The 27,882-nt window shown below is 31.9% G+C and overlaps 3 protein-coding genes across 4 annotated transcripts; 2 read left to right on the forward strand and 1 right to left on the reverse strand.

Annotated features, from left to right (window-relative positions):
• Positions 1 to 1,112: 1,112 nt before the first annotated feature.
• Tab2 (TAK1-associated binding protein 2) lies at positions 1,113 to 20,640 on the forward strand. Of its 2 annotated transcripts, NM_001170846.1 has the most exon segments (6): positions 1,113 to 1,284; positions 8,151 to 9,158; positions 16,006 to 16,230; positions 18,381 to 18,581; positions 18,877 to 18,933; positions 20,446 to 20,640. In NM_001170846.1, coding segments are annotated over 5 exon segments (1,497 nt in total). In that variant the 5' UTR covers positions 1,113 to 1,284; positions 8,151 to 8,170; the 3' UTR covers positions 20,472 to 20,640.
• LOC657280 (uncharacterized protein) lies at positions 20,498 to 21,436 on the reverse strand. The gene has a single exon (XM_963748.4). The coding sequence runs from the start codon at positions 21,355 to 21,357 to the stop codon at positions 20,668 to 20,670; it is 690 nt and encodes a 229-aa protein (XP_968841.1). The 5' UTR covers positions 21,358 to 21,436; the 3' UTR covers positions 20,498 to 20,667.
• Positions 21,437 to 24,292: 2,856 nt separating this feature from the next.
• Positions 24,293 to 25,654, forward strand: LOC657203 (cathepsin B precursor). Its single transcript, XM_963674.5, has 4 exons — positions 24,293 to 24,639; positions 24,688 to 24,888; positions 24,938 to 25,169; positions 25,219 to 25,654. The coding sequence occupies exons 1-4, from the start codon at positions 24,331 to 24,333 to the stop codon at positions 25,536 to 25,538; spliced, it is 1,062 nt and encodes a 353-aa protein (XP_968767.2). The 5' UTR covers positions 24,293 to 24,330; the 3' UTR covers positions 25,539 to 25,654.
• Positions 25,655 to 27,882: the final 2,228 nt, after the last annotated feature.

Raw genomic sequence — 27,882 nt, forward strand, 5'->3', positions numbered from 1 at the left:
CAATATACTATTTTTTAGTCAGTTATGATAGTAGAATAAAACAAAAAAGAGGTTATTAATGAATAGGAGCTAGTGGGGAAACGTAATAACTTATTCTTTCTGTGTTTTTTTTTTGATATTTGGATATAACTGTGAGCTTTTTTTTTCTACATGAGTTTTTATCCGTTTAGGTTTTTTACCATGTGACATTTTTTTCGACGTGAGTTTTTTTTGTGGGCATTTTTCCGTGTAAGCTTTTTTTCTCTGTGGGTGTTTATATTTTCCTGTGCGCATTTTTCGTCTGGTTTTTTTTAGTCAGGTCAGGTCAGGTCATATACAATTTTTTTTTACTAGTCAATATACTATTTTTTAGTGAGTTATGACAGTAAAATAGGACAAAAAAGAGGTTATTAATGAATAGGAGCTAGTGGGGAAACGTAATAACTTATTCTTTCTATGCGGTTTTTTTTGATACGTAGGTATTTTAAGGGTGAGCTTTTTTTTCTACGTGAGTTTTTATCCGTTTGGGCTTTTTTGGGTGTGGGTTTTTTTCATGTGGAGTTTTTTCTTTGTGGGCATTATTCTCTGTGGGCTTTTTTCCATGTGTGATTTTTTTTGACGTGAGTTTTTTTTCATCTGGTTTTTTCTAGTCAGGTCAGGTCAGGTCAGGTCATATACATTTATTTTACTAGTCAATATACTATTTTTTAGTCAGTTATGACAGTAGAATAAAACAAAAAAGAGGTTATTAATGAGTAGGAGCTAGTGGGGAAACGTAATAACTTATTCTTTCTATGCGGTTTTTTTGATACGTAGGTATTTTAAGTGTGAGCTTTTTTTTTCTACGTGAGTTTTTATCCGTTTGGGCTTTTTTCGGTGTGGGTTTCTTTTCATGTGTGATTTTTTTTGACCTGAGTTTTTTTGTGGGGTAAGCTTTTTTCTCTGTGGGTGTTTATATTTTCCTGTGTGTGTTTTTTCTCAAGAACCACATTCAAAATGGTATTCCTGGTTGCCTGCCATCGGGCGCTTGTCGCGCTAGCTCTCCACCTGTCCGTGGCGTCGCCACTGTCGCACTTTCATTTCACGTGACAGACAGTTCTATTTGTGTTTCACCAACTTCAGTCTGGCACAACATACGATCCGAAGGTTGCATTGTAAATTCGCCAAGTTCTCCCTCAAACCCTCAAAAATTCACAAAACAGCCGTCCCTCAACCCTCCTCTCGAGTGTGCAGTGCTAGTGAGTGCGCTTCAACCATGTTTCCCCCGCTGGAACCCCTCAAACAGGCAGTTGTTATGTGATTTCGGTAGGCAAACACTTCATTGTCCCATGTTTACGCAATTAATCGCGAGCATTTGATGAATTTTCGCACCTGAACGACAGTTCGCCCACTGTCATTCTGTGGTATGCCAAACGTCAAGAGTGACGTCAAAATCACCGCCCCCGCTCCTCACACTTTGAAAAAAATAATGTAAATCTCTGTAAATATCTCGCTCGCGAGCTTAAAAACAACACGAAGAGGATTTTGACCAATTGGTGACACTTGGAAGTGGAGAAAGGTGTTTCGAACTGACGCACTTTCGGTGCTAGGGACCGACGGCCTATTTTTGGATTATCCTACTGTTTTTCTGCTTTAACTCAATCAAAAGCCTTGACCCCGAGGGCGATTTCCTGTAGTGACGCTACAGTCGTACCAACCCATCAGTCGGTGGTGGCAGCAATGGGAAAAATTTGTTTACCCAGTTGGACCTGACAAGTGGTGCCTATGGCCACTCTGATGGAATATTTACGAAGAGGTCGATGACTGTAACATGACTCCGGGCTGCCAAAATTCCGCTTTAATTGTTTTGAAGAAGTTTTGAGTAATTGGAACGTTGGCAGTGATTTTGCGGTAACTGGACCGAAATGGTGCATCTGTTTGGAAAAAAATCAAAAGAGGTGTCAACACCTAAGTGATTAGAGGTGTGAATGTCACCCAGACGGTGGCATATTTGAAATTCCGTCCGTTTCTAATAATATATTTCGGCTTCTTCGGAAAAACCGATCGATCGAATAGGTGGCTTGGCCAGTGTTGGCAATTAGCAAAAACAAAAATAGAATGTACCTACATTATTTTCGTGTTTACCGATTAAAAATACACATTTTACGTAACAGCCAGTGATTGATTCGACGAGCTAAACCACCAAAACGTAAAATATTGTTTTTTTTTTTTGGGAAATTATCGATAAGTTCATTGACCATAAGGAAAAATTGCGCAACGATATTTTGAATGGCTCACTTTTCTTAATAATAGGATATTTTTGGATTAATCACAAGGTGGCGAGTGCTTGCCAATATCACACCACCTGTTTGCACTTGAAGGTATTGCCAACAATACAACATTAATTTTTTATTGGCTTTCGGTGGCAAAAAGTTTTGCGAAAACCACAAGACTTTGTAAACAAGTCTGACGGAGGTAGAGGCGATTTTGTTTTAAATACATACATGTTGTCTACCACAGAAATTCACAAAATTTTGACATTACAGGTAGCTGTGACAATGATTTTTGACTGTTTTTTTGGCACAATATTTTATAGTTACCCAGTACATACATATTTTTAAACTGCCATTTCATACCTCTTAGGTATAGTAGAAATCACACAAAATTAAAAAAATATTTCAATGCATTACTGGAATCTTTAGATTTTCTATGTTCTATGTTGAAGATTTTATTTATTTAGTGTTCAGTTTTAAAAAATCCATGTCCATAAGCAGTTCCATGGAAATACCAATGTTCAACAAAATAAAATCTTCATAGAGCTACCTACTACATATTTGTAAAATAGATTCGCTTTAAACAATTAAAAAAATACGTATTTTTTATCAACATCACTTTGTCGTAAATTATTTCAATAGTCAACAAAAGTCGATAAAACCTGGTTTACAACATAATTATATCGCTTTGCTTAATCACCTTTTAAAAACAAACTTTATTTTCTAAAATTATTTAAAAATAAAATAAAGTAGACTTGTTTTCCAAATCTGTGCATATGTAGCTGTTTTAAAAATACTTATATGCTGAAAGAGTTTCATAAAGTTCTAGTGCTAATAACAGATATTTATACTACCACACGGCACACAGTACGCATTTGGGAGTAGAAAAAAACGATGAAATCTTATTTTTTCACTATTTTTTATAATTTGCCCCTTTTTGTAATTTTTTAACAAAAATTGTTATTTTAATTGATTTAGAGATTTTTGTGACAATTGCTAATGTCTTAATTTTGAAAGTGAAAAATTGATTAAAATTTTTGTTTTATCCAAATTCTGTTAAAAAGAATGAAGGTAAACTTTCATCACCGCCCTCTGAAATTTGTGAAATTAGCTAAAATACGATCCCAAATTTGCTTCTTGCCAACCTAAAAATTTTCGTATAATGTTACATCAAATAATGACCATCATCGAACTTGATGACGTTACGTACTTTAATAAGCATATTGAAGTATCAAAATGGCGGCAAATTACAAAGAATCTGTTTTGAATTGCTCCACATACTCAGGGTTTTCAAAAAACGGTTAAAAGAAATACTTATAATTATTTATGAAATAAGGAAGAAAGTAGTTTTTTGTCTAAGAGGAAAAATGTTTTACATAATGTTTGATCACTGCACCGTTCGGATTTTAATGAACTCTAAACAACTGAAATATGTACAGCAGTTTCATTTCCTTTGTGTCCACTTCCTAGGATAATTTAAGTGTAATTCACTACAGTAAGTCGCTCTATTGTATCCGTTTAAAGAGCGACTTCACCGGCGAAATTTTAGTAATTTACACTGGGGAGTGGACGTTAAGTAATTGCACAGCTTTTATATGTATTATTTTGAATTGAAGACATATTATAGGTTTAGTAAAATGCACAGTGTACGTCTGTTCAGCTGATTATTTTTGACATTTCTAAAACTTACAAAATTGGCGCGGGAATACTTTGTTTAATTTTTGATTACCGAGGAGCCGCTAACTCTGGAATTAGTTGTACAAATTTTTGGAATTTAATCGCAATGCTTGGAATTACTTAAATTATCTTTGGAATTTATTGAGTTACTGGAATTATTTGGTAACTACTGGAATTCTTTTGGGAATTAGTATGAAATTACGTTGAATTATTTGGTAGAACTATTGGAATTAATTTGAATTTGCAGGAGTAATTTTGGAATTTCGACGGAATTTTTAGAATTAGAATTAATTGAAGGTAGACTCTTTTTCCAAGTTAACGGCCTCTTGGTTTGTATTGTTTGTATTGTATTTCAGCGTATTTTTTGATCTGATTTCTGAAACGTGAAACGTGAAACGTCAAGAGAAATAACCCATTAAACACAACACGAACTATTTCTAATAAGCAGCTAAATAAAAAAAATATTTAATTAAAGATTACTTAAGTAATTATACAACGACTTTTGAACATTGATCGTTTACACGGGATTACTGTTAAAGATTGTGTGTTGGCAACACTAAGTTATTGACATTCCTGCCAGTTTGTTATTCGGAAGTAAAATTACCGTTGGGGGCGCCACTGAGCCAGGTCGAAAACAGTAGCCATAAATGGCGGGAAAATGTTTATTCGGATATTTTGAGCGTTATACGAATTTTGGGGCTTCACAATTATTACATTGCCTATGCGGAATGATTATTGCATCTTTGATGCCAGAAACCTATGTTGGCAAATGAGAGATGACGAGGAAAACACGAATAACGAATGACGGTTTGGTTCACTTTCTTTATTGGAAAATTATTACAAAGACATTGAAAAGCCTACCTTTTGGCATAATTTAGGTTTAAATGTATCAGCAGTTGTTAATCTTTATTGTAGTTTTGTAGATTTACCGCAGCATTTCATGATTTTTTCAGTGGAAAATTCTAACCTAAAATTCATAACACTTCACTAATTTATTGGTTTCTTGAGCCAAACTTTGTGTTCGCTGTGATCCATTACTTATAATCTTTAATTAGACAACTGTTTGATAATACTTTGTAATCAAAATTTAAATATTTTTCACTTTTTATCCACTTTCAAGTTCCAACAATAAACACTTTATACCACGAAAAACTACAGAACCAAAGTCAACGCTAGTATTTACCACCACGTACTTTTAAAGTAATTCTTTCTATTGTAAGTAATTAACACTATACACGCAAAATTGTTGAACAATTCATTAAATGTCAGTTAAATGTGGCATTACGAAAATTTCTTTACTGTTTTCGACATAGTTCAAAAGTCATCACCAGAGGGCGTCTAGTTAATTTTATTTCCGAATACAGAATGAGTTTAAAATAACATTCATAAAAATGTGAATAAAATTCATATCTTTGTTACGACTTATTTTTCAAAATAATAAAAAAATTCCGAACAGGCCGATTTTGTTTTTATAAATACTATACTACACTTTGACATTATTTCAAACTAGTTTAATTTAATTTCATTTAAAATATGTTTAAATTCAAAATTAATTAAAAAAAATAATGAATTTTTTTCTAACAAAAAATTTTTGAATAACACTCATGCGAAAACGCTTAAAGTTCTCGGGTGTCTATACCGACAGCCCTCCAACTTAAAGCTTGTATTTTCGCACTCGCATTATTAATAACTACAATTGGCAAGCGACATTTTTGTTTACTGTTTTTGTAGTACCCTTCTTTATCTTACAAGTAAGTATAAAAAAATCAAAAAAGAGTAAAATAAAATAAAAAGGTTACAAGTAATTTTACCCAAGGTGCTTTATTTTTCTATTCTGGCTTTATTTTATGGGAAATGTTGATTTCATTTATTGTTTTTTTTTGTTTAGGTTTCGTAATAAGGGTTTTCATGCTAATTATATATTATAAATTATAAAAGAAAGCGATAACAAAAAGATAAAGATGATGAGCATAACTCTAATTGTTAATGGTCAGGTGTTTTTGTTTAAGTTCATTAATAATGTTATTAACTGTTCTTTCTTACTCTCGTGTTTGTGTTTTCATATCCAACGTGTCAATAGGAAAAATTCTGTATGCTTCAAAGATCCTTTATCGAAATCAAGACAACATAAGTATTCTTTCGTAATGTTAATGTACTCAAATTATAATTTGTTACACAAACATTTCGATATATTCAATATGCCATTAAGTAGTTTTATTAATAAAATTAAGTCCATATTATGTAGACTGCTATAATAATTTCAATTTGCGTTTTGTATTGTTAATTTTTGTAATGAGTGATGTACTTTGTAAATCTTTATATTCATTATACGGGGTGAGTCTAAATTCCATCGTAATCGTGAACTGGAGTATCTTCAATATGTGTATAAACCAAAACTGTAGTTCAAAATTGCAAACACGTAAAGTAAAATTTTCCTTAATTCCATCCCTAACGCGACGCTTGTGAAGGTTCTGATGACCGCAAAAACACTTTAAAAAGAGAGGTACTACTGTCCTTCTTGAATGGAATAACGCAAAACCGCTTTAAATGAATAAAAACGAGTGAAACGCCAAGTTAAGCAAAAACTCCAAATAAACAATATTCTTTGCATTTACGTTTACAAAAATTGTTCACACAGTCCGGCTTGATTTCTTATAAGCGACTTAGTGCAACGTTGCAACCCTTGCTCTGAAAGACCTGAAGCTGATGAGTTAATTGCCGGGTACTTGTTGACGGAATTTTTCCACAGCCTCAAGAAGACGACGTTCGAGGCCCTTATTCACATTTCACGCTTATTCCACACAAAACAAACCGAAACAAAACAGGTCGCGCCGGACATTTTTCGCGGAACAATGTGTGAATCCTTAAAACAACACCATCTGCAATTCCGTAACACTGGACCATATCGGTCATTTCAGGATTTGTGTGATTTTTCATGATCATGAACCGCGGACTCACAAATCAAAGCCGAACTAACAACAAAATAATCTGCACCGCAGTAGGGGCGCACCGGCGATAACACAAGTTTTTGCATCTTTTTTGCGTTGCACGCGATAAGTTTTTCATTTCTCGATTCTTTTACATGTAGTTACCAGTGGCGTACTCATCTTTTGTGCTTAAACTTTACATAACATTTTTGCTCTCATGTGGAAAATGGAATTTACGTGATGTTGCGAAATAGTCTGAAGATTCTCCAGTTTACAGAGTATGAAGGAATTTAGACTCACCCTGTATTCATTATGATCCTCTAATTCGGAAATAAAATTAACTAGACGCCCTCTGGTGATGACTTTTGAACTATGTCGAAAACAGTAACGAATTATAAGTAATTCCACATTTAATTGACATCTAATAAATTGTTTAACAATTTTGCGTGTATAGTGTTAATTACTTACATTAGAAAGAATCACTTTAAAAGTACGTGGTGGTAAATACTAGCGTTGACTTTGGTTCTGTAGTTTTTCTAGTATAAAGTGTTTACTGTTGGAACTTGAAAGTGGATAAAAAGTGAAAAAGATTTAAATTTTCATTACAAAGTGTTACCAAACAGTTGTCTAATTAAAGAATGTAAGTAATGGATCACAGCGAATACAAAGTTGGGCTCAAGAAACCAATAAATTAGTGAAGTTTGTAAATTTTAGGTTAGAATTTTTCCACTGATAAAATCATGAAATACTTCGATAAGTCAACAAAACTACAATTAAGATTAACAACTGCTAATACACTTAAACGTAAATTATGCCAAAAGGTAGGCTTTTCAATGTCTTTGTAATAATTTTTCAATAATGAAAGTGATCCAAAAAGTCATCGTTATTCGTGTTTTCCTCGTCATCTCTAATTTCTCAACATTCGTTTCTTCCACCAAAGATACAATAGTCATTCCGCATTGGCAATGTAATAATTGTGAAGTCTCAAAATTCGTGCAACGCTCAAAATATCCGAATAAACATTTTCTCGCCATTTATGGTTACTGTTTTCGACCTAGCTCAGTGGCGCCCCCAACGGTAACTTTACTTCCGAATTGGAATACTGGAATTTTGTTGGATCAAAAAACCTATTATTATTCTTAAAAGAAATTACCAAATTTTTAATTTAATTTAATCCCAGATATGCCAAATTATGATTTCAAATTTGGTACCAACCTGACGACAAAAAGCATCCTTTAGTAGTTACCCGGTAGTAATTTAAAACGCGTATTTATTGTTGAGAGTTTAGAAAATTGAGGTGTGTTATTTCTTGCAGCTACCCCATAATGGCCGGCCATGTTTGGCAGAAGGAGACGCAGGTCGTCCACCATCCGTGTGATGCAGCTATTCCATGAACTAAAACAGCAATTTCCCACCGTTCCCGACCACGTCGTAAACGCCTGTATCGCCTCCTACACCCACTCAAACTCCCCTCACAAAGACGCCACCATCCGGGAGTTGCTGGAAGCTGCCGCCCAAAACCAAGAGCCGATGGGCCGTTCTCCTCCAACATCTCAACCCTCACCAACTCCCTCCCAGCACCCTCCACCAGCAACCAGCGAACGAACCGAAATGAACGCGAGTGCAGGTGACATAAATCAAAATGTAGTCAAATACGTTAAAAAGCACGAATCGGTGAGTGTGTGCCCGGAATCGAAAAGTCAATTCTTCGTCAAAAGACCGGACACTTTGGAACTCCAACCGTCGGGAAAATGCAAAGACGTTCACAAACTCTTAAACTCGGAACATGTGAGTGATAATAAGCCGCCACGGTCCCCAAAAAGGGGCACCCGGAGGACTCCTGAGGCGAAAAGACTGCAAGATGAAGGCAAGAAGGAAACAGCGTCGACTCCAACCCAAACCACCGACACTCTCCTTGGAGGGAACAGTGTCAACCTCTCCCTCAACGTTAACGTGGACGTCCTCCCGAGCCCCACCCGTCGCAAATCCGTCCTCCAAGTCACCCCACAACAGCCCTGGTTAGAGGAGCCCCTCAGTCCAAGGAGTTACACAAGTGTTAATCTAACTCTGCGGCCACCTTCGTCCGAACCCCAAGCCCCCATAGACATAACCTCTCAAAACTCGAGTCTGACTTACTCCACCCGTAGTTATGACTCGCAAAAGGGGCTCCAGAGCCGGCTTCAGATCACTGTAGGGCCTGGGGGTGGGAGCGTTTCTTCAACAAGGGCGAGGCCGAGGAGTAGTTACCACCCAGAGCAAGCTGTGGAGGAGGTGGTACCGTACAGGGCCGGCTCTTTGACTAATCTTGCGGCAAGCAGTGAACGTAAGTACTCAATGAGCTAAAGTTTGTTCTTTTATGAAACAATTGCAATATGGCAAAATTTTGCCAAAACTTTTAGTTTTGTTTGGAGTTGTATTTGAGGTTGCGTAAGCAAAATTTATAACAAAAGGCAAGAAATAGCCATGTAAAAATACAACAACAGGGAAATGGGATTTTATTTATTCGTTTTACGTTGCCAACTTGATAACCTAATAGAATCACCATATTAAAGACAAACAGCTGATACATTCATTTATTGCTTAAAACACTAATAACAAAAACCACTTTGCATCAAGTTGTGTTTAGAATTTTATTGTTCTAGATTATTCTTCTCTGATTCTTTTCTAGATCTCAAAGCTGGATTCTTGTTATGATTATTTTAGAAATCCATCTTTAAATTCGTTCTTTTGTAGATTTGGTAAACTGTATACAAAATTATTTTACATTCTCCAAATTTTCTTTTAGATCCCATACAAAGACTTTTTCCAGATTATTTTTATTGTTTCTATAGATTTTTTTACTTTTCTAAAGCCATTTCTAAAATTTGGACTCTTTAGATTATTATATAAATCTGTCTTTAGATTGTTTTTTTTCTAGATTCTTTCAAATTATTTTGTAGATTGTGGTCAAAATTCTTTTACATTCTTCAAATTCTCTTTTATTTCCACTTTGCGTATTCTCAAAAATCAGTAGTTTTGTTTAGAATTTTTCCAAAGTGTTTTTTAGCATCATAGTTCTTTTACTCTTCAAAAAACTTGAATGAAAATTATCGTAAAAACTTGTTTAATTTAGTTGAAACAAAAGATTTCACAATGATTTTTATTTAAGTTTAATTATGGATCAACTTTAATAGAACAGCTGAAATTTATCAATGAAACGCCTCTTTAGATGTTTCTTTATTTGTGTTCTAAAGTTCTTCCTAGTTCTGATTCCTGATTCATAATTCATAAACTATTTACAAGTGATTTTCTTGTCACTTATGTACTTTTGTATAGTAAAATAATGTAAATAATAAACTTGTAATTTTTATTAAACTAGTCCCCGATGATGGTTCTTTATAATTATTTTCGAGACTCTACTCAAAATTATTATTTAAACTTTTTTTCTTAATTTTTCCAGTCTCAAAATTTTCTTTTAGATCTTAGATATTTTCAAAATTTTTCCCAAGAGTTTTTCTTCTTTTCTCTACATTTTTCATAAGATTCTTCGCTGAATCTTCTTTAAAACCGTCAGTAGATCAGAAATCTGGGCTCTTTAAAATATCATATGAATTCACCTTTACTTTTATAAAAAAATTCTAGATTCTGTTTTAGAATAATTTTGTAGATTGTATTCAATATTATTTTAAAACACTTTTTCTACATTCTCGAAATTCTCTTTTAGATTCCATTCTGCACTTTTTTTAATTCTTTCGATAAGTTCGGTTATAATTTTTCCAGATTATTTTTTGCATTATTTTTGTACTCTCTAGATTTTTCTTACGATTCTTCTCTGATATTTTCCTAAAGCCCTTTCTTAATCTGAAGTCTAGATTATTCTTTGGATTATGTTATGTTATAAACCTTTAGATTCTTTTAAATACTTCTCTAGGTGCTTCTTTACATTTATAATTATGTAAACTCAAATAAAAATTCTCCTATAAACACTTCTTCTTCATTTTCCAAATTTTCTTTTTGCATAATTTCCAAATACTTTCAATAACCTCGTCGAAAAATTGTCTAGAATATTTTTTCCTCTATATTTTTTCTTGGGATTCTTCTCTGACCCTTTTCTAAAGCCTTTTTTAGATTTCAAATGTGGATTCTTCTTCAGATTGTTTTATAAATCCACTTTTGTTTTTTAGATTCTTCTTTAGAATAATTTTCTAGATTGTAGTCAAAGACTTTTTTACATTCTCCAAGTTCTCTTTATGATTTCACTTTACGTATCCTCAAAAATTTTCGAGAGTTTCATTTTGAATTTATACATAGTGTTCTTTAGCAAAGTTTCTTTACTCTTCACTAGATTTTTCTTAAGATGCTTCTCTGCTTTTGTTCTAAAGTCGTTTCTAGTTCTGAAATCTGGACTCTTCTTTCCATTTCTTTCGATTATTTTATAAATCCATCTCCAGGTTCTTGGGTAAATTCTTCTCCACATGGTTTTTTCAGTTATTTTTGAGACAACTCGAAATTATTAGATACTATATTTTTTCTACATTCTCCAAATTCCCTTTCTTTATTATTTTCAATTATGTCTTAGATTGTTTCCGTACTTTTCTTCATTTTTGATAAAATTCTTCTCTGATTCTTTTCTAAACCCGTTCTCATTTTTAGATTTAGATTAGATTATTTTGTAGACTGCACTCAAAATTATTATATAAACACTTATACAATTCTCTTTTAGATCCTAGTCTGTCCTTTTCCACAATTTTCAAAATTTTTTGAATAGTTTGGAATTTTTCTACATTATTCTTAGCATTGTTTTTTACCAAACTTAACATTCTAAAAACAAAGTTGACTAATTATTTACTTAATTTTAGCAAAATAATTGGATTAACAATTCTTTACATGATTGTAGAATTCACCACATTTTCAAATAACCCCAAACTGATTTAAACGTTTTTAAAATAGCATTCTTAGAATCCACCAGAATTCCGAAAAATTCACCATGTTGGCAACATAACAACACTTTGACAATTGTTTCAAAAAAAGAATGAACTTTATCTGCCTACAGACTTGAAATCGGATTTAATTTTGCGTTTTTAATAATCGTAATTATTTAGTTAACAACACCGGTCCTCAGCTGACGCGCGATCAGTCATAAATTTTGGCTAGAAGTTGAAGGAAATGCTGAACGCGTTATTAATGTAACAAATCGCAGTAAACATGATTCATGGAGAAACGGTACTTCACAGGTATCTCTGCGGTTTACAAATCAGGTGTTTGCAAAGTGGCAACTATAAATAGGACGCCCACGGGAATAGAGAGGGCGTTATTTTGGACGAAACAAGGACGAAATTTCACTAATTATAGCACGGGTTTATTACGCGGAAATAAATGGAAATTGACGCTTAATTACAAGAAAGATGCGAAATTTATTTTTGTATCTAGTTATAACCGGTTTTCTTATTTTCCATTATCACTTATCAAAACACCTGTGCTCTCAACAAATCTATGCTAACCACGTGATCGGAATATGGCCGTTCGATTTATCAACATGACCTTGACTTCTCTTATCATTTTTTCTTGATTTTTGTTTCGTGTTTTTGCAAAATTATTTAACTATTGTTACAATGCAATTAAACAAACGAAGGTTTGTCGCGTCATACACGGAAAAAATGCCAAATGCTTTGATAAGATGATTCTATATTTAGGCACATTTCGGCAAATTCAGTGATGGCACTCGAAGAGATAAAGCAAATACTTGCTTGTTCGTTAAATAAATATATTTTTTAATCTAAAGGGCCATGGTTTAACAAACCATCTTAAGACAAATAAATTTAATATAAAAAAAAATCGACAATCCATAGTTGACGTTATCAATGCTAACGAAATAGGAAAAACATAACCAAAATATTAAATTTGACATTTTGAAGTGTCAAAATTTGACATATTTGACAAATATTTCAAATAATAGAAGACTGAAAAATAAGGAAAATTTATAATTAATCAAAATTAATTTGTAATTAATCAAAGACTGATTATTTACTATTTACAAAATTTCACTGCTAATTGTCAAATGTGACAATACAAGGTATGAAATATTACAAATTATTATTCAAACCAATACCGAAATTGCTTAGAACAATTCAAAATATTCTTGCATCAAGATCAAAGTAACAAACAACCTTTTGACAAATCCTGAAAAAATCCACAAACCAGTGGCGTTACATTTTGGTAAAATTGGTGATGATTTTTTTGGAAAAAAAATCCCTAGACATTGACGCCAACCCTGATGCGTATTTTTGCACCGACCCGTTACAGTCGACCTTTTTGTTGATAAAAACACAATCGTCGAAATTTTTTCGCTTGAAATAAAATGTTTTCTGTCGTCATATTTTTTAATCTAAAGGGCCATGGTTTAACAAGCCATCTTAAGACAAATTAATTTAATATGAAAAAAAAACGACAATCTATAATTGACATTACCAATGCTAACGAAATAGGAAAAAACATAACCAAAATTTTAAATTTGACATTTTTGATGTGTCAAGATTTGACGTATTTGACAAATATTTCAAATAATGCAAGACTGAAAAATAACGAAAATTTATAATCAATCAAAATTAATTTGTAATGAATCAAAAACTGATTATTTACTATTTACAAAATTTCATTGCTATTTGTCAAATGTGACAATATAAGGTATGAAATATTACAAATTATTATTCAAACCAATACCGAAGAAGCATTTTTTAAATAAAATTGCTTAGAACAGTTCAAAATATTCTTTCATCAAGATCAAAGTAACAAACAACGATTTAACGAATCTTAAAAAAATCCACAAGCCAGTGACGTTACATTTTGGGAAAATTGGTGATGATTTTTTTGGAAAAAAAATCCCTAGACATTGACGCCAACCGTGATGCGTATTTTTGCACCGAACTGTAAAAGTCGACCTTTTCATTGATAAAAACACAATCGTCGAAATTTTTTCGCTCGAAATAAACAGTTTTCGGTCGTCATAATTTTTAATCTAAAGGGCCATGGTTTAACAAACAATCTTAAGACAAATAAATTTAGTAAGAAAAAAAATCGACAATCCATAGTTGACATTACCAACGCTAACGAAATAGGAAAAACATAATCAAAAATTTAAATTTGACATTTTGAAGTGTCAAAATTTGACATATTTGACAAATATTTCAAATAATGAAAGACTGTAAAATAATGGAAATTTATAATTAATCAAAAACTGATTATTTACTAATTACAAAATTTCACTGCTAATTGTCAAATATGACAATATAAGGTATGAAATATTAAAAAATATTATTCAAACCAATACCGAAGAAGCATTTTTTTAAATCAAATTGCTTAGAACAATTCAAAATATTCTTGCAACAAGATCAAAGTAACAAACAACGATTTGACAAATCCTGAAAAAATCCACCAGCCAGTGGCGTTACATTTTGGGAAAGTTGGTGATGATTTTTTTGGAAAAAAATATACCTAGACATTGACGCCAACTGTGATGCGTATTTTTGCACCGACCCGTAACAGTCGACCTTTTCGTTGAAAAAACACAATCGTCGAAATTTTTTCGCTTGAAATAAACAGTTCTCTGTCATATTTTGTAATCTAAAGGGCCATGGTTTAACAAACCATCTTAAGAAAAATAAATTTAATAAGAAAAAAAACGACAATCCATAGTTAATATTACCAATGCTAACGAAATAGAAAAAGTATAACCAAAATTTTAAATTTGACATTTTGAAGTGTCATAATTTGACATATTTGACAAATATTTCAAATAATGAAAAACTGAAAAATAACGAAAGTTTATAATTAATCAAAATTAATTTGTAATTAATCAAAAACTGATTATTTGCTATTAACAAAATTTCACTGCTAATTGTCAAATGTGACAATATAAGGTATGAAATATTAAAAATTATTATTCAAACCAATACCGAAGAAGCATTTTTTAAATCAAATTGCTTAGAACAATCCAAAATATTCTTGCAACAAGATCAAAGTAATAAACAACGCTTTGACAAATCCTGAAAAAATCCACAAGCCAGTGGCGTTACATTTTGGAAAAGTTGATGATTTTTTTGGAAAAAACAATATCCCTAGACACTGACGCCAACCGTGATGCGTATTTTTGCACCGACCCGTAACAGTCGACCTTTTCGTTGATAAAAACACAATCGTCGAAATTTTTTCGCTCGAAATAAACAGTTTTCTGTCGTCATTAAATGTATCAATGTCACGTTGAATACGTCGTCGATTTTTTTACCACCTGTTGATTTTTTTGGCATAGTGTCGACAAGGTCGATAAGGACGGGAATTAAGGTTGAATTTTTTTTTAGATTTTTGAGAAATTTTTTCACCAGTTGTAGTTCCGGAAAATCGAAAAGAAAATATTTGGAAATGCGTCACTTTGTCGCCTTGAAAATCGGTAGCTTTCGACACTAAGTGACCAATAGATATATTAAATAACAGTATGAATCATTGGCTAATGTTTTATTCATGTGTTTAGGTTCACCAAAGGTTCATTGGAATTACTTTCAAATGACAAGACTGGCGCAAATCATGTTAATTAAGTCACAGATTTTATTTTGTTTACGTTTTAATTGTTTTGATTGGTTAGTTTGAGTCAATTGAGACTTTCACTTTCTTGCACGAAAATTCTATGAAATTCTATTGTCAATGATATACTGGCGCTCTTGCGATAACATGAATTCTTAAATTATTTTTCAATAATAATTATTAGTAATTAAAGACAGAAAACAGAATATGTATAATTGGTTGCATAACATGTTGCCTTCCTTTTTAGCTGTTTTTAAGTGTTTAAAAATTAATTTTGCGGTAAATAAAGCTTAACACAGATTATACAAAAAGTAAATTCGTCGTTTAAGTACCCTAGTGGCCTTCTAAACGTCACAAATAATCTTACCTTGGCTGTAAGTCGTAAACATCCAACAATAATAGAACGAGTTGAAATTTTATATAAAAAAATGATTTTTTTCTTTTATCAGACACATTCTTATCAACTTCCGAATTGTACAAATTAAACGTCGCGAAATCATAAAATTACGACCGTAAACAAAAATTACTCACTGTATTTTCTAAACAGATTTTCCTCAGTTTCACGATGGGTGTGTTACTCTGTTTAAGATTGCGCTTAATTATTTGAATTGTTTTAGCCCCCGTGATATTAAAACAACAGGCCCGAATCGATCGTCTCAAAATCGAGTTAAGAACCGAAAAAGCCAAGCTCGAAGTGATGCAAAAAGAAGTGATCGATTTGGAGGGCCGTAACCGCCCCCTTGCCATCCAGCCCACTGATGCAGAGGTGGAGAAACAACTGCGACGGGAAATCAAGCATTTGCAGTATCAGTGCGAGCAGCTAGCTCTCGAAGTGGACAAAAGTACGTTTTTTTATTATTTATTTAATAAACTAATTTGGTAATCGATCCTGTTTGGAGCACGAACGAGCAATAGCGAATGAGTGCCTTTAACGAATATAACGAATTACATCTTTACTGTGAATTAAATGCAATAAAAACGATGGGAATTCGGTAATAGGGAGCAGTTTATGTATACTTGATGACTTTGAAGAGGTATTAGCTGTTTCAAAACTATAAAAACGCCAAAGTCGCATTTTACCGAATTATTTTTTTAATAAGATTGATAAAAATATAAAATAGTTATTAATGATTAGATCTCTCATTAAAACTATAAATTACATTAGCTATTATTTTCTTAATTTTGAGACGAAATGCGAGGTGGCGTTTTTATAGTTTTGAAACAGCTACTAGTTGACAAATTTTTATAATAGTTTTTGAGACAGAACCCCATGTGGAACGAATTAAATTTTTACGTCAAAATAACAAAAAAAAAGTTAAAAAAAAAGAATGTATTAATGACGTGCATAAATGCTTGCTTTTTTAGACATAATCATTCGTTAGAATTTAAATACAGGGTGATGAACCAAAGTTATATTTTTTTAATGGAATACCCTACATATTTTCTCATAATTAGATTCTACGCAAAAAATAATGTAACTTTATATAAATTATTATGAGTCTATCTTTTTTCGTTTCGGAATTATTCAACTTTTCGTTATAAAAAAAAAACAATTTTTGAAAAATTATTGAAGTCGACTATGAATATTTTTCAGCAAATTTGCAAAAGAAAAAAATCAAAATTCCTTGTAGTTTTAGCAAAATAATCGACTTTTAGTTAAAGCACTCAGATAATGTACAGAGTGTGCCAAAACGCAATAAGTTGAATAACTCATTTTTTTTTTCAAATGGAACACCATGTATTTTTTTTCATGTATCAATAGCATTTTTAATAAGCTTTCTAACGGTATGGGCTTTGCATTGCAACAAAAAATAATTTTTTAAAGTTTTAAAAAAAATATTTTATTACAAGAAAAATTGTTATTCTAGAATCTGATAAGTCGAATGGTAATTTATTTTTTGATATGTACTAATGTGACTAATTACTTTAGTAATTTAATTATTACTGGATACATAAATGAATTTTACTCATCAAGAATTAATGATACAATTACTAAAAATTGAAAAAAAAACACTTTAAGGAAATTTTTAATTTACTGTACAAACTGCATATCGTTAAAAAGCTTAGAAACAATGCCATCGATACGTGTAAAAAATACTTGATGTTCCATTTGAAAAAAATGAGTTATTCAACTATTTACGTTTTGGCACACCCTGTATATTATCTGCGTGTTTCAAGTACAAGTCGACTATTTGCTAAAACTACAAGATATTCTGAATTTTTCTGTTGCAAATTTGCCGGAAAATATTCGTAGGCGACTTCGCAGTGATTTTTTAAAAATACGCCTTTTTTATAATTAAATTTGAATAATTCCGAAACGAAAAGAGATAGACCCATAATAGTTTATATAAAGTTACATTATTTTTTTGCGTAGAATCCAATTATGCAAAAATATGTAAGGTGTTCTATTTAAAAAAATGTAACTTTGGTTCACCACCCTGTACACAACACCCTGTGTATAATAAAAATATTTTTATTTTGTGGACTTTAAGTCGGTCTATCGGATAATAAAAACGGCATGGCAATATTTTAAATAATAAAAAAGTTATAGACCGATTACGCACCCCTGAGTCACCCTGTATAATTAGTTTATTTTACGATATTTCTAAAAACTATGTAATAATCTAATAATCGCAGAGAACTCAGCGTTTGCTACTAAATACTTTGTATTTGATAAAAAAAATCAAGAATACAGGGTGATTATTTTAGAGCCTGCATTATAAACTTTTTAACTTCTAATGTAGCTATTAGCTAGGACAAGTAAGTACCAACAACTAAATTTTACTCAGTTTGAGAAGATAAATACAAAAATGTGTGGTGACTATTAAAATTTTCAACGTTGGCGCCAATTTCTCATCGTTCCGGAAGTTCAGCCATTTTGAAAATAATTTAGTTGAACTCAGGGATCGTATACAAAATTTTAACGCTCTAGCTATGTTAGAAGTTAATGTTGTATATAAAGGAATTGATTTATTTGTTTTTGTTGTTGCAGATAGTGATTTGCAGGAGGATTTCTACCATAACATTTACACGGGTCAGAGGGGCCCTCTGAACGTAGAAGGGCGCCGCTTCACCCAACCAAATGCGTTTCAAGACAACGAAGGTCCGAAATGGAATTGTCACTTGTGTACATTCCTTAATCATCCAGACTTGGATAAATGTGAACAGTGCGAAATGCCGAGGATATTACATGGTAAAAGTCCCTCAAATCCGAATATTAATTACCAAAATCCTACTAATTACAATCTTGTGCCTTCCTATAGTCTTCCGAATTTTCACGAAATGAGTAGAGGACCGGTTGTGGTCAACAGACCAATCGGTTTTCTCCTCAATGAAAATAATGATATCACAAGGCCTAATTGACTGGCTGTGATTGTACTTTTTCAACTGTGATAGTTTGAAAAATTGTTATTTTAGTACCTTATGTATGTTTGTTGAAGCAATAAAGTTATTGTATTGTTCTAATTTTTCGTGTTTTTTATTTATAGTTTCTGCAGCTCCAGGTGATAATATTCACATTCATGTAACTCCAAGACTATCTAGACGTAAGATATTTCTTGTTGTGTGATTTTTTACTAGAGCTTTAACATGCATGTGCACTGTGCGGTGTGTGCATAAACTAATCGCAAGGTAAGTGTGGTTTCTATTTTAGCGCCTTTTGCTAACTACAATTTTTTTACATAAAGTTTGACGTTTTGTGAGTGTTTTCGCGCCTAATACGCCATTGGAGTACATACTTGTATTTCAGTATTAAAACGAAATTATGTGAATGACCTGTAATAGTTATCGTTCCTTATTGCATGTAGTAAAAAAAAATAAAATTTTAAACTACTGTTATGCAATGCTTTCTTTTATCAAAAATCAAAAACTTTCTAAATCAAGGTTTAAAGAAAGAATGCAAAATTATTTTTTTTTTAATTAACAATACGGATACATAAAGATTAGGATATGAAACGACGTACAAGTAAAACGTTCCCATCTTTAATAGCTCCTTTAATATCGCCAGAGAGCGTGCTTGTTCCAAGAAAAAAAAAGGGTAAAACATGGCAAACAAAAAAATATCAACACAGGCAGATAGAGCATTAAATTCTCAATAGTTAGACATTTAGACATAAACATAGTTCAAAAATTTTACCATAAACTACAGGGTGTCAATTGTGAGTTTTCTCTGTTTTTTTTTAAATATGCAACCAATAATACTGAGTCCAGCTGAATCCTTAAAAAATTCAAAATTAATCCACGATTACATTGTTCTGAGTATTTTCAAATCTATCTTGACACTTTGCTAAAATTTCATTAGGGACTATTATTATTTAAAAGATAAAAAAACAGTGTTTATTCAATTAATGTTTTTAAACATCAAACATAATTTCCAAATGAGAAGTGCAATTAGTATTTTTGGTTGCATCTTAGGACATGTTAGAAATAACCCACTATTGACTCACTCTGTATATTTAAATATATTTCAAACTTTTACCAATTTGCACTCTGCTCATGTTTTTCAAAATGCTGCGAATACGCTTACAGACACAAAAAAATGTTAGGAAAAAAGTTGTAGAGAATTAAATTTTCTATAAAAAAAATTTCCAGTTTAGGTATAAATTAACTTTCTGTTACTTTGAAACTCTTTGGAGCCTAAACCGTTGACGACAGATATATTAACATATTTCTTGTATCTTTAATTCTAAGTCTTAACTTCCTTTATTAACAATAAAAAAATATTTATGGGCTTATTTAAAATTCTTAAGTAATTGGAGGAAATAGTTCAAAAAATGTTTATTATATTGGTGTGAATGTTTTTAATCGTGACTGTACGTAGAATTTCGGTAAAATACTAAAAGAAAATTACGAGGAAAATTATTATGTAACAGTATGCACGTCATTAAATTTACATTTCCAACTTTCCAACATAAACACCAACTTTTAGGGTGCCAATTTTATTTTTACGCTTAATAAACGTGGAAATGTTTTTCCGTCAGGTCTGGTCAAAGTCTGTTTCTTGTTTGTGTTACCACAGAAACGAAAACAAAGTCACTAAACTGTTGTATTTTTTGCAGGTGTTGTACACTCTTGGGTTTTATAATAGGATCAGGTAATTAAGAGAATGACGAACTGCTATTTTTTTATTTTCTTTACAAATTTGTTGTCAAACAAATAATTGCTCATTTAAATACACAATGTGTAAATGATTAGGCAACCTTTTGTTAAGTTTGTGAATGTACATATATTTTATTGTAAATTAAGACAAAAAAGTGCTTATTTTGATAGAACTGAATTTATTAAACCGCAGTCCCTCTCTCCAGGTTCTGTTTAATTTCAGCCGTGTGTTCCCCGTAAAACCGATCCAACTTCTTGTTAAACTTGGCGTTTCTCTCGTTGATATAATCAATATCAGCATCGTCATTATGAGTCCTCCTCCTCGAATATTTGTTCCTCTTTGCGATTTGATTTTCGAGATTCTTCACCATGTTGTCAATAGCCTCAGGCCTGTCCTGATGCAGCCCGTGGATAATGACATGGGGGCCCCCATAGAACGCCTCCCCGTACTTCTCCTTCTCCTCCTGGTACTTCTCCATGTCCTTGGGCCCCATGCTCCTCACCAGGCGGTTGTACTGCCGGAACGTCGCCGCCTCAAAATCTGAGAAGCCTTGGTCTGGATTCTTCTTTTTCTTCTTCTTTTCGATCTTCTCAGCGTCCACTGCTGAAATATCAAGAAGCTTGTTCCTGTCATAGTCTTCGCCATTCTGTGCGGCCTCTTCTCGCGCTTTCTGATCGTTTAAAATCCATTCTGCGCGTTTCTTACGCGACTCCCAATTGGCAGGCAGCTTATTACGGGCGTCTTCAGCAACGACTTCCTGGTGGTTGTGCGTTCGCGCTTCGTTACGTAAAGTGTGCAAGTTGCGGAGGCGCTTCATACGCTCACGCTGCCGTTCGGCAAAACTGAGGGGCTTGTCTTCGGTGGTGCTCATCGTGAACGACACAAAAACAAATTGGGGCACTTTTAGGTTAGCTGTCACTGTGACAGCTGGATGTTGGAGGCGGAGTGTTCATTAGATCGAATTGTATTACTGGTTGTCTACAGTTAAAATAAAATTGAACCATTAATTAACATTGTCCACACTCTACAGTATCTATTGTCCACGTTATCACAAGCCATAATTACTGGTACACCAAATAAAAAACCAGGCAAACTTTTCCCAATTCAAAGTGACTGCCGAACAGTATTTTTTTTAATATTTTTGCAATTTTTTTACTTCAGGAACTTTTAGTTTTGTATTTGAAGTACTATTTGCAATACTTTTTATCAGTTTTCACTTTTATTTTTCTGCTTAACACTCATTTTATGAGTATGTTTCTCTTAAGTAGCAGATAAAATGAGTGTTAAGTAGACTAATAAATTGTAAGATTTTTTGGCTTTTATGGTAATTAAAGAAAACACAAAGCTGGTTTAATTAATTGTAGGTCAAAAAATTTGAAATTACGATCTTTTCCAACTAAATTTCTGTCTCAATGTTGGTGAAGGTGATACATCTGCTGAACTAATATTTGGTTGTGCCAAAAAACACGGTTCAGTGGTTACTTTCACGCGCAGTTTTTAAAATACCAGGTCCGACCATCTTATCGGCCATCTAAGAAAATGGCGATTTCTTAATTAAATAATTAAATTAAATAAACGGCGCCCATATCAGCTGGTGGTGATGATTTTTTTTAGATCAGTTGCTGGCGAATTTTTAGATTTTGCCTTCCTTCAAAAGTTTTAAATAAAAAGACGAGTTGTAGCGATTTGTTTATGTAATAAACATCATCAGAAAAAAAAAACATACATATAAAAATGCTTTATAACCACGATCGATTAGGTACTAACCTTTTTACTCGTCCAAGTTTTTAGAAGTGAACATTAAAAGAGATGAAATTAACCTAAATTAATTCTGCATAAATTTAAAATATCAACAAAATTGGGACTTACAATAACTTAACAACAACAATACATGCATACACCACCGAGTCTCTACACCAAATGAAAAGGTCTTAGTTCAAAAAATATACGTGGTGATGAGTGGAACATATCTTTGTGCAAAATGAACAAATTAAAAAGTGAAAAAACATTATTCTAAATTTTTACCATTGCATTTTTAACAATTTTCAAAATAATGTATACAATAATGCAAATTAATACTTTATTTAGATATGATTAAAGTTAAAAAAGTTATAATGAGGTAATATTCAAGTTACAATATAATTTAAAAACATGACAAAGCATGTTAAAAATATAATGATCATAATGTTACTCGAATTACTTTTTCGTAATAAGAAATTTGTGAATTTTACTAAGTCAGTCACTAAGTCAGTTTCTGATTTGAAATTTACAGCAATAATTTTATTTTTTTGGATATGAATCATTTCGGAAGTAAAATTTTTTTGTAATGTATTTCTTTATCAAGAGTTTTAATTCCATCAAAGTCAAATTCGTGTTTTGTTTTTTTAACATGTTTAGCGAAGACTGTGAGGTTAGTTCTACATTGTAACTTATACTCTCTTCAATCATATTGTTTTTTTTTATTATATTTTTTAATTTTTGTTTAGTTTTTTTAATACAAATTAAATCACACGATTTACAACAAATTGGGTAAATCACGTTATTTTTTAGAAGTTTTGGGATTTTAGGGATTCATGAATTAAACAATTTATTTTATTTATTTCTGACCAATGGGTTATTAATTAATTTACATTATTTAAAGGATAGTGAATTTGTTATTGAAGTTGTGGAATCAGAATTATTATAATTTAACAAATATGTGTGTTAATTTTACCACGTAATAAAACTGTACAGAAACAAGAACTTTTATATATAACATTTTGAAAAAGTGTTATTTATTATTTTTACTGGTTTTTGTGTAAACGAACCAGTCAGTGATTAATAATTAGTTTGTATTCATAGCAACAATTTTCATTGTTATTTTAAAATGTTCAACTTGTCCGTTACAATATGTTATCTTTTCAAAAATTTAAGTAACTTGGTGAAACTTTTATTTGCTGAGCTATGTTACCATAAAACATGTATTTCTGGTACACCCTCTATAAAATTTTGTTGACTAAATTAAGTGGATAATTATTACTTTTTGCAATATATTTGAAATTTTCTGGAAGAAATTAATATTCTAAGTCACTTAAATTATTAACTTTAATTTTTCGAGTTTCTAGAAGTCTCATTTTTTGCTGAGGCGGGTGATTCGAACTAAAATTTAAAATACATAAAGAAGATGTTGGTTTTAATGTGCCAATTAGTTTTAATATTGTATTTATTTAATATAAAAAATGTAATATAAATGGTTTGATTTAATTTTTGAAATAAGAAATAAGTAAAAATTACTGATATGTGGATTTTTTTGGAAAACCTGATATTATACAGAAAACACCAAATTAGTAAAAGATGACAAAAATATTGTAAACACCAAAAATCAAGTCGGCCTGTGTTATTTAACCCACCGAATAAAAATTTATAATTCTGATACCAAAGTTCATAAAATCACAAAACTACTAATAAAAATCGAAAATGTTTCTTATTAATGTTTGGTAAGGTGTGTAAAATTTCAAGAATTTTATTTCATTAAAAATTTCCACGGATGTGCGATATGGTTGCCGGACCCGGTACATTAAAATTTGACATTAGTACATGAATACTTTTTGTTTATGTTAAATTTTACTCTATTAGCTAAGTTTATAATAATTTTACATTAGAAAAAAATTAAAAATTTACCCCAAAAAAAGAATTTTTATAGTTAAAAAATACGATCTCATCACATTTTTTGCCAATTATTGTTATCTAATTTCTAATCATTTCCACTCCACGTAATCCAATAAAGTAGATAACATCCCCGAAATTGCTATAAATAGTGAACTCATCACAAGCTCTTTCAGTATTAAATAACTGTGATTGCAAAATGCAAAAAATAATCATTTTGTGTGCTTTACTGCCATTATCATGGTCAAATCCCAACGTTACGCTTCTTATCAATCAAATTAATTCCCAACAATCATCATGGACTGCCAGGATTAACCCTTTTGACGACATCGAGTCCCGCTTGGGATTTTTGGGGATTCACCCAGATCCAAATTTCCAACTAGAAGTTTTAGAGTGGGAAGAGCCCCGAACCGTAATCCCTGCAACTTTCGATGCTCGTGAATATTGGCCCCAATGTAAAGACGTAATCGGGAATATTCGCAATCAGGGAAAATGTGGCTCATGTTGGGTAAGTCCCCGAATTTTTTTTTCGAAAAAAAAAATGTATATGATTCAGGCGTTTGCTGCGGCCGAAGTCATGTCAGACCGACTGTGCGTAGCAACGAACGGTTCAGTCAAATTTGAATTTTCGCCCGAAGATCTTATCAATTGTTGCGAAACTTGTGGAAAGAAATGTAAAGGGGGTTACTCATACTACGCTTGGAAGTATTATACATCGACAGGACTCGTATCTGGGGGTGACTACAACACGTCAAGGGTGAGTTGTCTATTGGCAATTGGGGGAATCACCCTAAAATTTAATTCAGGGATGCCAACCCTACTCGAAGTCGAATTTCAACGACGGTGTTTCACCTGAGTGTAGCAAAACTTGTCAAAACACCAAATACCCCACATCGTACCTCAATGACAGACATTTTGGTGATGGCACTTATTATATTCTCAAAAATGTGACAACTATCCAACAGGAAATTTTACTGAGAGGGGGCCCAGTCATGGCCGGCTTCGATGTCTATGAAGATTTCAAATTATACCGAGAAGGTGACTTGATCATAATATATTTTTTATTTCTTGAAATTTCTCTTTTCAGGTGTTTATGTTCACACGTCTGGCGCTTTGCTTGGTAGCCATGCGGTCAAAATAATTGGGTGGGGGACGGAGAATGGATGGGCCTATTGGTTGGTTGCAAATTCGTGGGGGAAAGACTGGGGCGCGTTAGGGGGTGTTTTCAAAATCCGAAGAGGGACGAATGAATGTAAGATTGAACAGTCGATCATAACCGGACATGTGCGGAAAGATGAGAAAAGCAGCACAAGCACTACTCCAGTGCCAGGTTCTGGAGTAAGGGTTGTAGGGTCCGGAGTTGGGGCTGTTCTCGCCATGGTGCTGTTTTATTTGTTGAAATTTTAATAAAAGTGAAGTGACCACATTCGATGAACCACTATTTGGTCGTGTAGAATTTTTTTATTTTATTTTGTAATTATGTTATTCTACTTTTTTTATAAATAAATTATTATTTTTACAAAGCGTTTATTTAATTTCTGTAACAACAAACATACGGGTATCAAATTTCAAATACCTAATTATTTATCAATGACACTTGACACTTATCTGTATCTGGAGAAACAATTAAAATGATCTCACTTGAAAATGATATTCTGATCAGTGAATGATCATATAAAGCAAGTTTTATTAAGTCAGATTGGATGCATCAAAATTACAGTTTATTTCATCATATTTCATAAAGTTCTAACAACGGAAGACTATAAATTGAATCACACGTTTTACAACAAATTGGGTAAATCACATTATTTTTTTCTAACTTAGAAGTTTTGATTTTAATTTGCTAAAGATTTGACTTCATGTTTTTTTGTTATTCATAGAAGATTTAGGGATCCATAGATTTAGGGATTCAAGAATTAAACAATTTCTTTTATTTATTTCTGACCAATGGGTTATTAATTAATTTACATTATTTAAAAGATAGTGAATTTGTTTTGAAGTTGTAGAATCAAAATTATTATAATTTAACAAATATGTGTGTTAATTTTACCACGTAATAAAACTGTGCAGGTACAAGAACTTTTTTATATAACATTTTGAAAAAGTCTTATTTATTATTTTTATTGTTTTTTTCCTTTTTTGTGTAAACGAACCAGTCAGTGATTAATAATTAGTTTGTATTCATAGCAACAATTTTCATTGTTATTTTAAAATGTTCAAATTGTCCGTTACAATATGTTATCTTTTCTAAAATTTAAGTAACTTGGTGAAACTTTTATTTGTTGAGCTACGTTACCATAACACATGTATTTCTGGTACACCCTCTATAAAATTTTGTTGACTAAGTTAAGTGAATGATTATTACTGTTTGCAATATATTTTAAATTTTCTGGAAGAAATTAATATTCTAAGTCACTTAACTTATTAACTATAATTTTTCGAAATTCTAGAAGTCTCATTTTTTGCTGAGGCTAGTGATTCGAACAAAAATAAAACAAAGGAAGACTATAAAAAATAGTACGGTAAAGTAAAAATGAGGGCGCTTCGAGCGTTATACCGTATTGGCGCCAAATCGTTTTAAATTAATTTAAATCCAAACAACTTACTAATTACCTGGAAAAAAATGCAGAAATGTTGAATTTTGCACTCTTAACAGACTGAGAAAATCAGACGACTAAAATTTTCACAAAAAATATGGGAAAAAAATTATTTAAATTTTAAAAATTGCGCTTTGTCCCATATTTGTCAAAACACTGCAAATACAGTTAATGATGCAAGAAAAGTGTTAGGAAGAAATTTGTCTCTATCATCAACGGTGCTTAAGTAAAGAAAAGTTAATTTATACTTAACCTGTAAACGATAGAAATATGGTCTCGCCCACTTTTTTGTAAAAATTTAAAACATTATTCTTGCATCTGTAATCGTATTCTCAGCGTTTTGAAAAATATGAGACTGAGTACAAATTTGTAAAAGTTTGTTTTTTTAAGTATAGTTTACGATAAAATTTTTGCACTATGTTTATATCTTTCTATTGGAAACCAATAGTAACCAAATGTATTTTTTTGCCCTGTGGTAACTGTTTTACAACTAGAACCATAGAACTACATCAACGGAACTATCTAGAACAGGAACATTTTATTTGTATGTCGTTTTACATCCTAACCTTTAGCTGTCCGTAGTTAAAACCAATTACTTTTAACAAAAACTAAGTTGCCGTCATTATACACAGTGGGGCAAAAGTAATCTCATAGTTTGATTGTGCGATAATTTTTACAAATGGGGTCAAATCTCATTGTGCTTTAATACTTATGTTATCAAAAAGTAGAGAATCTGTTGTCAATAAGCAATAGGTACACACCTGAAGAACGCTATTTTCAATTTTGCAACCTTGCAAGTATTGAAAGGCAACATTGAGATTGAAAAAAAAATCACCAATTTGAAGTCAGATATTTAGCGAGAAACATTTCAAAATGCTGTAAAACGAGTTCATATGTGCTCGAACTGTGGAGGTGGTCATCGTTTTTTCAACATAACGCCATCAATTGTACACCTTTTTATAATCTTTCTGAGAAAACAGAACCCATTTATTTTTATTTTTAACAAAATTGTAGCCAATTTATATTGTGACATTAGTTTTTGGCAAAAAGTAATTACAGTTTTAACGTTTTTATCTCCTCTTGCAAGCCGTTTTGTTAGTTTTGTTTCTGGACCACAATAATTAGGACCAGGAATTTGAAGTTCAATGGATAGC

Source organism: Tribolium castaneum, chromosome 6 (genome assembly GCF_031307605.1).
Source record: "Tribolium castaneum strain GA2 chromosome 6, icTriCast1.1, whole genome shotgun sequence".
Lineage (NCBI taxonomy): Eukaryota > Metazoa > Arthropoda > Insecta > Coleoptera > Tenebrionidae > Tribolium > Tribolium castaneum.

Excerpts from the sequence above, each read along its gene's own strand:
- LOC657280 (XM_963748.4), bottom strand. The coding sequence starts at position 21,357 with ATGAGCACCACCGAAGACAAGCCCCTCAGTTTTGCCGAACGGCAGCGT.
- LOC657203 (XM_963674.5), top strand. The coding sequence starts at position 24,331 with ATGCAAAAAATAATCATTTTGTGTGCTTTACTGCCATTATCATGGTCA. Across the intron at positions 24,640-24,687 it reads GAAAATGTGGCTCATGTTGG|GCGTTTGCTGCGGCCGAAGT; the intron begins GTAAGTCCCCGA and ends TATATGATTCAG. Across the intron at positions 24,889-24,937 it reads GTGACTACAACACGTCAAGG|GGATGCCAACCCTACTCGAA; the intron begins GTGAGTTGTCTA and ends AATTTAATTCAG.